At 41.7% G+C, this 10,017-nt stretch overlaps 1 protein-coding gene across 1 annotated transcript; it reads right to left on the bottom strand.

Moving 5' to 3' along the window:
- Positions 1-3,870: 3,870 nt before the first annotated feature.
- Positions 3,871-9,553, bottom strand: LOC115201860 (zinc finger protein 329-like). Its single transcript, XM_029765734.1, has 3 exons — positions 8,983-9,553; positions 8,456-8,586; positions 3,871-5,486 (listed from the first exon to the last, which is right to left on the bottom strand). The coding sequence occupies exons 1-3, from the start codon at positions 9,239-9,241 to the stop codon at positions 4,299-4,301; spliced, it is 1,578 nt and encodes a 525-aa protein (XP_029621594.1). The 5' UTR covers positions 9,242-9,553; the 3' UTR covers positions 3,871-4,298.
- Between the last annotated feature and the right edge of the window lie 464 nt (positions 9,554-10,017).

Below are 10,017 nucleotides of genomic sequence, written 5' to 3'. Positions count from 1 at the left end.
AGGAGGTAGAGGGATCAGCCGTAGTTCGGATGTCGTGCAATATGCCAGAAGTCATTCTTATGCGGCAGACCATCCTTTCTTGGGCTGTGACGCACCTCTCCATGGAGAACATGAAATCGCCTCTTCCCCTGGCCGATTCCTCTTTCTACCATGCTCCTTGTGATATTGTAAACCCTTCAGATAAAACAATGTTTACATATGGATTAATATTTCAATTATGCTGAGATAGTCCACTGTAGCCCAGTAAATTTGGCCTATTGCCTCACCTGTTATAATTGAGCTGAGCGTGGGAAAGAGGTCATAGGAAAAGGGATTACCAGCCATCTTATCTGGGAGTACCCCCTGTCACCAAGCTGGTGACATCCAGGGGGAACAACATTGCACTCAAACAGCATGTTGAGGCCCCTCTCACTGAGCATTCTGGAGTCATGTGTAGACCCAGGCCAGTTGGTTACAACATCAAGAATCATATTGTCTGCATAAAAACAAAAACACTTGGGTAACGCTTTCGATTGATTTAATGTGTCCTCAACCGTATGGGGCAATGGTTTTGATGTGGGTACAATTAATGACACCAACAACTCCCAGAAAACCAGCGATTTGGATGAAAGCTTGTTTTTGAATAATCTGGCGTTGAGTGGTGGGGAAAATCAATAAACCTTTGCATGATTTGAGGCGCTGTAAATGCCATCTGGGTTTGACAGATCTTGCTCTGTTGATAGTAGTCTGTGATGAACCCAAATCATCGCTGTTACACCGTTGCATTTTTCCTGTTGCCAAGAAGGGTAAAGCGGCGATTGCTTTCATCTCTGCCAAGAGAGCACATGATCATCCCGTAGATGGAGAAATAGCATCACGGACAAGGTCGGTCACAAAGTATACCATCCCTATCTAACCGGTATCTTTTTATTAAATTGTCATTACCATATGTTTGTAAAAAAATTTTTTTTAAATCCTCCCAAATGTGTGTGCTTGCCATCGTCTCAATGCAGCCATCTTCTGGCAACTCCTAACTGGTTAGGATACCTCTTGAGCTCTCTTAAATACACCTTGAGATAGGAATGATGATAACCTGCTCTTACTCCTATGCGTAAAAGTAGGACCACATTTGCATAACTGAGAATTTTCGGGCAGTTAGATAACTACGGGCCCTGGTCCCCACCTGTCTACATAGTGTTATTATTATGATCTAAAAGGCTAAACTGATCCTAGATCAGTACTCCTACTCTGAGAAGCTATGTGTATACGGGCCCTGACCTAATACCATTCAGACAGTAGTTCACAGTGGGCTCACCTCAGTGAGACTGTGTGTGGACCTGTGCTGCTCAGCTGGTTCCTCTGTGGATTCAGGAGGAGGTGTAGTCTGGTTGTCCTCCATGACCATGGTCCCCTCAGGGTTCCCCAGACCCTCCTCACACCCCTCATCCTTCACCAGCAGCACCTCTGGATCCTCCTCCTGGAAGAGACAGGTGTTACAGATTACACTGACATACACTCCATCAGGTACGTACACACACACAGTCGCACACACGTACAATAAACACACTTTCAGCATGTGGAGGCCATACATACAAACATTAGAAAAGTTTTAAGTTCAAGGTTAAGTTTAAGCATCAGCCAATTAAAATCATTGACATAGTGGCACGTGAGCAAAGGCTACATGTCAGCTGTTTCCATTACATAAGCTTGCAAATTTAGCCCTATGCTAACCTTACTAACCTAATCAGGTGGTCGCTTAAACTTAACCTTTTCTAATTTTTGCAAGTATGGCCTGGAGTGTTTATCCATCCCCACTACGTTTGAGTCCTGTACTGTAGTTACAGAATGACTTCATTGTTGTTAAACCCATCATGGTGGACATAAATATGATGATGTGGGTAAAAATAAGTCAGCTATGATAAGTCAAAATTCTTCATCAGTAGGTGTTTGTTAGTGTAATAGACTACAGGGTGTTTGTTAGCGTAATACACTACAGGGTGTTTGTTAGCGTAATTGACTATATAGGGTGTTTGTTAGCGTAATTGACTATATAGGGTGTTTGTTAGCGTAATACACTACAGGGTGTTTGTTAGCGTAATACACTACAGGGTGTTTGTTAGCGTAATACACTACAGGGTGTTTGTTAGCGTAATAAACGACAGGGTGTTTGTTAGCGTAATAGATGACAGGGTGTTTGTTAGCGTAATACACTACAGGGTGTTTGTTAGCGTAATACACTACAGGGTGTTTGTTAGCGTAATACACTACAGGGTGTTTGTTAGCGTAATACACTACAGGGTGTTTGTTAGCGTAATACACTACAGGGTGTTTGTTAGCGTAATACACTACAGGGTGTTTGTTAGCGTAATAGATGACAGGGTGTTTGTTAGCGTAATACACTACAGGGTGTTTGTTAGCGTAATACTCTACAGGGTGTTTGTTAGCGTAATACACTACAGGGTGTTTGTTAGCGTAATACACTACAGGGTGTTTGTTAGCGTAATACACTACAGGGTGTTTGTTAGCGTAATAAACGACAGGGTGTTTGTTAGCGTAATAGATGACAGGGTGTTTGTTAGCGTAATAAACTACAGGGTGTTTGTTAGCGTAATACACTACAGGGTGTTTGTTAGCGTAATAAACGACAGGGTGTTTGTTAGCGTAATAGATGACAGGGTGTTTGTTAGCGTAATACACTACAGGGTGTTTGTTAGCGTAATACACTACAGGGTGTTTGTTAGTGTAATAGACTATAGGGTGTTTGTTTGCGTAATACACTACAGGGTGTTTGTTAGCGTAATAGACTACAGGGTGTTTGTTAGCGTAATTGACTATATAGGGTGTTTGTTAGCGTAACAGACTATAGGGTGTTTGTTAGTGTAATAGATGACAGGATGTTTGTTAGTGTAACAGACTATATAGGGTGTTTGTTAGTGTAATAGATGACAGGATGTTTGTTAGTGTAACAGACTATATAGGGTGTTTGTTAGCGTAATACATGACAGGGTGTTTGTAGGCGTAATACACTACAGGGTGTTTGTTAGTGTAACAGACTATATAGGGTGTTTGTTAGTGTAACAGACTATATAGGGTGTTTGTTAGCGTAATACATGACAGGGTGTTTGTAGGCGTAATACACTACAGGGTGTTTGTTAGTGTAATAGACTATAGGGTGTTTGTTAGTGTAATAGACTGTATAAGGTGTTTGTTTGTGTAATAGACTGTATAGGGTGTTTGTTAGTGTAATACACTACAGGGTGTTTGTTAGCGTAATAAACAACAGGGTGTTTGTTAGCGTAATACACTACAAGGTGTTTGTTAGCGTAATAGACTATAGGGTGTTTGTTAGCGTAATAGACTACAGGGTGTTTGTTAGTGTAATCGACTATATAGGGTGTTTGTTAGCGTAATAGACTATAGGGTGTTTGTTAGTGTAATAGACTACATGGTGTATTTGTTAGTGTAATCGACTATATAGGGTGTTTGTTAGCGTAATAGACTATAGGGTGTTTGTTAGTGTAATGGACTATAGGGCAGGGCTGCCCAACCCTCTTCCTGGAGATCTTCTGTCCTGTAGGTTTTCATTCCAACCCTAATTAAACATGTCTGATTCAGCTAGTTAAGGTCTTGTTGAGCAACTAATAAGTAGAATCAGGTGTGTTAAATTAGGGTTGGACTGAAAACCCTCAAGACTGTAGATCTCCAGGAAGAGGGTTGGGCAGCCCTGTGTTAGGGTGTTTGTTAGTGTAATAGACGACAGGGTGTTTGTTAATATAATAGACTATTGGTATGTGTAGGTATATTTAGGTGTAAATTGGTTATAAAGCGCTGTCAGGTGTATGCAGAATCAGGTGAGATGTAAACTAAAGAGAGTCTCAATGAAAGTCAGAATGAAAAGTCCCATTTTGTGTTTACTAAATATAAACAAGTTTTAAATACACCATATGAAAACCACACATACACGTCTCAACAAAAAATCTGCATGAAGTTGATAAACTGCCTACATTTTCTAATTAAAAGCGTCAGGGGAAAAAATTAAGTAGTTGAATGGAAGTAATGAAATAGGCATTTGTGAACATCATATAACCTACACAGTACAAACACAATATATAACAGACCTTTTAGGCTTATATATGCCTTATGTATCACACAATGTCTGGATGCACTATTCTACCCAGGAATATTCAACACTGAAATCTGTTACTCTCGGTATTCCAAATTCATCTGTGGATATTTTCTGCTGACAACACTGACAATTCATCTTTGTCTTTAATGCAGGGCTTGATCTAAACTTAATAAGCTATGAATAGGAATGTTTTTTATTTAGTGGAATGGTTTTTCTGCTGGTGTATCCGGAGGTAGCTCCTCTCTGAGAAACTCTTCCCGCAGTGTGTACAGGCGAACGGCCTTTCTCCCGTGTGGACCTTCAGGTGCCTCTTCAGGCTGCTAGCCTGGGTGAAGCGGATATGACACTGGGGGCAGCTGTAGGGTTTCTCCCCTGTGTGGACCCTGTGGTGCCTTTTCAGGTCACCAGCCTGTGTGAAGCGCATGTGACACTGGGTACAGCTGAAGGGTTTCACCCTTGTGTGGCTCTTCTGGTGGATCTCCACTGTCTGGGGGCAGCTGAAGCCTTTGTTACAGAACATGCAGAGGAACTGTTTCTCTTTACTATTGCTTGATATAGCCCTGTCGTTTGAGTTCAATACCTGATCAAAAAGGACGCGGCCGTGTGAATTGGAAGGCCCCATCGATGTGGACACTGGGTCGGGATCCCTGAGCGAGTGTAAAGGGGAGTGGGTCACGACATTTGGATTTGTCTCTAAGCTTTCCCTGTAATCTAAGAAACCTCTGCCCTGTGAGTGTCCGTCTCCTAGGTGACTATCTGCATTCCATGTGGGAGGAACGTCACCTTCCACTTTCACAGTCACTTCATCTATGACCAAACCCTCCCCTTTCTTATCTAGGCACCCTTCAGAGTATACACTACCACTGTACTGGTTCCAGTCCCCTCTAGACTGATCAGTCTGTGTCTCTAAACCCAAGGATATGTTGCCAGGGTCCATCTCTGTAGTGTAAGAACAAGACGGATCACTGCCAGTCTCTAACGCGTCACCTGAGTCCGGATGGGAATGAACCATCCGCAGGCTTCGGTTACCGTAAAGTAAATACTCTGAGCCGGAAGCAGGAGGACATCCCAGTGGCCCCAGTCTCTCTGCGTCTGATCTGTGGTCAGATCCTGTGTGTAAATGCCTTTGTGTTACAGTTAAAGTCTCGATGTCTGTCTCTGACTTGAGGACGGCGTTCGGCGTTCCACTGACCTCCGTGATGCTGCATCGGGTCCTAGGCTGGGGGGCGGTGGCAAGGTCCTCTGTGGCTACAGGGTGTGCCACTACAGCCGCTGCTCCAGTCTGGATGTCTCTGCTGTGTTGTGGGTCCTCCTCTCCTTCAGTCCTCTCCTGCTTGACCAGAGATGATCCTCCAGGACCTGCAGCCTCTGCATCTGCAGACTAACAAGAAGAGAGGCGGTTATTATTCATGAGTAGAATTGGAAGGGATGTAACTATTTAACCAAAACGCATCGGTCCCAATTGAAATGTTTCAGATACAACTGCATTGGTCTGCGTATCCCAAACCGATCCAAATGTAGCACGCTTCGGTCAGAAAGTTCATTCAAACATTACGAAGCACTGATTCACTAATATGTTACTTTTATTTATACCTTACCATACCTCATCTTTTGTCACAACTAATGCGTCCTCTATTCAGTGTCAAACTAAGAATGTACCTGTGTCGACAGTCATTGGTCTACAAGTCAGCTTGCATGCCGAACAACCCCAGGAAAAATCAGTAGCCTAGTTAAGCTGCTGAACGGGGGCTTACAATAGATTTGAGTTTCGATTGTTCATGTTCACCATCAGCAATACGTTTTGGTAGGTTTGCTTCAAACAATCAGTGTATATGGTAATTTTTAGATATACAGGGTAAAGTTCATCATTTCAAAACGAGGACAGCAATCTGGCGCACTGCATGCCCAAAACGGGAGGAGAAAAGAAGCTCACTAACAACTTCCAAACGGTCAAAACCATTTGCTTTTGAGATGGGGGTGAAATCCAAAGTTGTGCTTCTATTCATTGGCGATGTCATAGATCATTTTTTAACAATCAATATTGATACATTACGAGCTCCAACACTTCACCTGCAAACATGACAAATTAATTAGTGGGTGATTGTGATTTCAGAACCAAAGTGGGGACACAAAACAACATAGGCTACATTGACCCCCCTAATCGGATAGTGGTACATACCTAGACTCCCATTTGGCTCAGATCATGTGCCTAGTACATACATAATAGACATACAGTTGAAATCGGAAGTTTACCTACACTTAGGTTGGAGTCATTAAAACTCGCTTTTCAACCACTGCGCAAATTTCTTGTTAACAAACTATAGTTTTGGCAAGTCGGTTAGGACATCTATTTTGTGTATGACAACTCATTTTTCCAACAATTGTTTACAGACAGATTAATTCACTGTATCACAATTCCAGTGGGTCGGAAGTTTACATACATACTACAGTTGACTGTGCCTATAAACAGCTTGGAAAATTCCAGAAAATGATGTCATGGCTTTAGAAGTTTCTGATAGGCTAATTGACATCATTTGAGTCAATTGGAGGTGTACCTGTGGATGTATTTCAAGGCCTACCATCAAACTCAGTGCCTCTTTGCTCGATATCATGGGAAAATCAAAAGAAATCAGCCAAGACCTAAAAATAAAATTGGAGACCTCCACAAGTCTGGTTCCTCCTTGGGAGCAATTTCCAAATGCCTGAAGGTACCACGTTCATCTGTACAAACAATAGTACGCAAGTATAAACACCATGGGACAACGCAGCCGTCATACCGCTCAGGAAGGAGACGCTTTCTGTCTCCTAGAGATAAATGTACTTTGGTGCGAAAAGTGCAAATCAATCCCAGAACAACAGCAAAGGACCTTGTGAAGATGCTGGAGGAAACGGGTACAAAAGTATCAATATCCACAGTAAAACGAGTCCTATATCGACATAACCTGAAATGCCGCTCAGCAAGGAAGAAGCCACTGCTCCAAAACCGCCATAAAATAGCCAGACTACGGTTTGCAACTGCACATGGGGACAAAGATAGTACTTTTTTGGAGAAATGTCCTCTAGTCTGCTGAAACAAAAATAGAACTGTTTGGCCATAATGACCATTGTTATGTTTGGAGGAAAAAGGGGGAGGCTTGCAAGCCAAAGAACACCATCCCAACCGTGAAGCACAGGTGTGGCAGCATCATGATGTGGGGGTGCTTTGCTGCAGGAGGGACTAGTGCACTTCACAAAATAGATGGCATCATGACGTAAGAAAATTATGTGGATATATTGAAGTAACATCTCAAGACATCAGTCAGGAAGTTAAAGCTTGGTCGCAATTGGGTCTTCCAAATGGACAATGACCCCAAGCATACTTCCAAAGGTGTGGCAAAGGCTTAAGGACAACAAACTCAAGGTATTGGAGTGGCCATCATAAAGCCCTGACCTCAATCCCATAGAAAATGTGTGGGCAGAACTGAAAAGGCGTGTGCGAGCAGAGGCCTACAAACCTGATTCAGTTACACCAGCTCTGTCAGGAAGAATGGGCCAAAATTCACTGAACTTATTGTGGGAAGCTTGTGGAAGGCTACCCGAAATGTTTGACCCAAGTAAAAAAAATTAAAGCCAATGCTACCAAATACAAATTGAGTGTATGTAAACTTATGACCCACTGGGAATGTGATGAAATAAATAAAAGCTGAAATAAATTACTCTACTATTATTCTGACATTTCACATTCTTAAAATAAAGTGGTGATCCTAACTGACCTAAGACAGGGGATTTTTACTAGGATTAAATGTCAGGAATTGTGAAAAACTGAGTTCAAATGTATCTGGCTAAGGTGTATGTAAACTTCCGACTTCAACTATAAAATCCACAGAAGAAGATGACTGAACAAGGAGAGATTACTAGAAACCAACTCGGTTTCCCCTTGTATCTGTGGATTAATTGTTAGAGTAGAGAACACATCGTTTTCTGTGACTTAAAATGGGTCGATATTCTACAAAGATCCAGCCCCCAATTTTTTTTTTTATATATATCCCAGGACAAATTAGCTAGCAACAGCAAGCTAGCTAGCTAAATGTCCATGAATGTTTCATATGTGTTGTGGTGGAAATTCAACACCAAGGACACCTGAAGTCAATCTTTAAATCTTAAAATGAATAACCCGTGTGGCCGGTGTAGTCAGCATGTAAGAATTAGGTACCAATGTCATAGGGAAGTCTCACAAACTCCCCAATGGCAGATAAATAAGGATGTACATGTAAGCAAGTGAAAAGCTGAGGGGAGCCTTTCTGAAATAAACGGGACACATTTGATTTACAAAGTAACTCATTGTTTTTAATGCAACACTATTACACTGACCTCTATCACAATAACGTGCTGGGTTGAGGTTCCACTCCCCTCATCAACAGTGATTGGTTGGTCATCTCTCCATGTATTGTATCCTGTTGGCTTCACAAAGCTCCTGTGGCCTCCAGTGAGATGTCCTTCACCTGAGAGAGTGATTGGGGGGAAAGCAGTGGTTAGGTTAACTACTGTCAATGCTCAACAGTATATTGTACACCATTGATACTGTCTAGAATTGGCAAGGATGTAAAGTAACATTTCTCATAACTTCTTGATATACTATTTATTGATTGATGTGTTATGTTCCATGCATCACATTGTTTTCAATGAGTAAATAACAGGAAATGTAGTAAATCAAGAATCTGGTTTGGTTATGATACTGTGTCTTTGCGCAAGATATCTAGTTAAGTAATCTGGGGAATTATTACATACTATCCAACACCCAATTCTGGTTAACCATATAGTATGTGGTTAACAAATCTAAAGTCACACATGCGCAGAGCGGAACGGGGCGACAGGCCTCGGCATTCTGCAAAATGTACCTCTCGCCATTCCTCTGTATCGGTCGAGGATCTTGACACTTCTTGGACGACTGACAAGGACGCGCTCGCGTGACACCTTCAGTTCCAGTAGCTGTAGTTTCCTCCGCAATGCCCTGTTTTCTTTCTGGCTTTGAGTTATTTCCAAACGAAACACGGCATAGTCGTCGTCTACTACTTTACATATCTCTGCCACGGCTGCATTCGCTAGTACCTCCATGATGGAGGCTATTTGAGTGTGAAAAACCATACAGTTAGCCATTGTTAGCTACGCAGCTAGGTAGCTAGCGTTACCTAGATAACATCTATCAAGCAAGTCCCGTCTCAAACGCGAATTACTCACTACATGGGGTATGTTTATTATGTTATACTGATAAATTATTCATATTTTGAGTTCCAGGGTGTTAATAAACGTCTAAAGTAAAACTCTTAACGGTGAAATCGTTATTGGTCACTGTTTACACCAGCGCCTTGTCACGACACAAAAAAAGTACTTCCGGGTCACGGATTTTCGATATATTTCAAAAATAAGTTTCCCATGTAATAGTGGAAAAGTATCAATAACCTGTACTTGTTGATATGTGAAACGTAATTGTCTAAACATTAACCATGATTAATATTTGTTAATATTTAAGTGATATTTTCATTACATTGGGGTTTTAAACATGTTCCAAGGTCAAGTAAATCCCCCCAATGCAATACACTATACATTATATACATATTGGCTTTTAGAGATAACTATTCTAGGTGCAGAAGTAAAAGTGGGGTTGGGATTACTCACTAGTGTCTGTAGAAGCTGTATGGTGTTATTTCATGGGGGACTAAGGTCTATACTGTATGCCCAGCAACACTTTTAACTCCACCTACACCGTTGGTCCCAATGCAATACACTATAGGCCTTCAATTACATATTGGTTTATAGAGACAACTTCTAGGTGCCTAAGTAAAAGTGGGGTTGGGATTACTCACTAAAGTTTTATATATGACGTTATTTCATGGAGGGCTGAGGTCTATTGCCAGCAACACGTATTGGTCCCA

This window comes from Salmo trutta, chromosome 11 (genome assembly GCF_901001165.1).
Source record: "Salmo trutta chromosome 11, fSalTru1.1, whole genome shotgun sequence".
Classification (NCBI taxonomy): domain Eukaryota; kingdom Metazoa; phylum Chordata; class Actinopteri; order Salmoniformes; family Salmonidae; genus Salmo; species Salmo trutta.
This window is presented reverse-complemented; position numbering and strand designations above follow the sequence as displayed.

Coding starts and splice junctions, on each gene's coding strand:
- LOC115201860 (XM_029765734.1), bottom strand. CDS start 9,241: ATGGCTAACTGTATGGTTTTTCACACTCAAATAGCCTCCATCATGGAG. Junction 8,587..8,982: donor ATACAGAGGAATGGCGAGAG/GTACATTTTGCA, acceptor TCACTCTCTCAG/GTGAAGGACATCTCACTGGA. Junction 5,487..8,455: donor AGCACGTTATTGTGATAGAG/GTCAGTGTAATA, acceptor TCTTCTTGTTAG/TCTGCAGATGCAGAGGCTGC.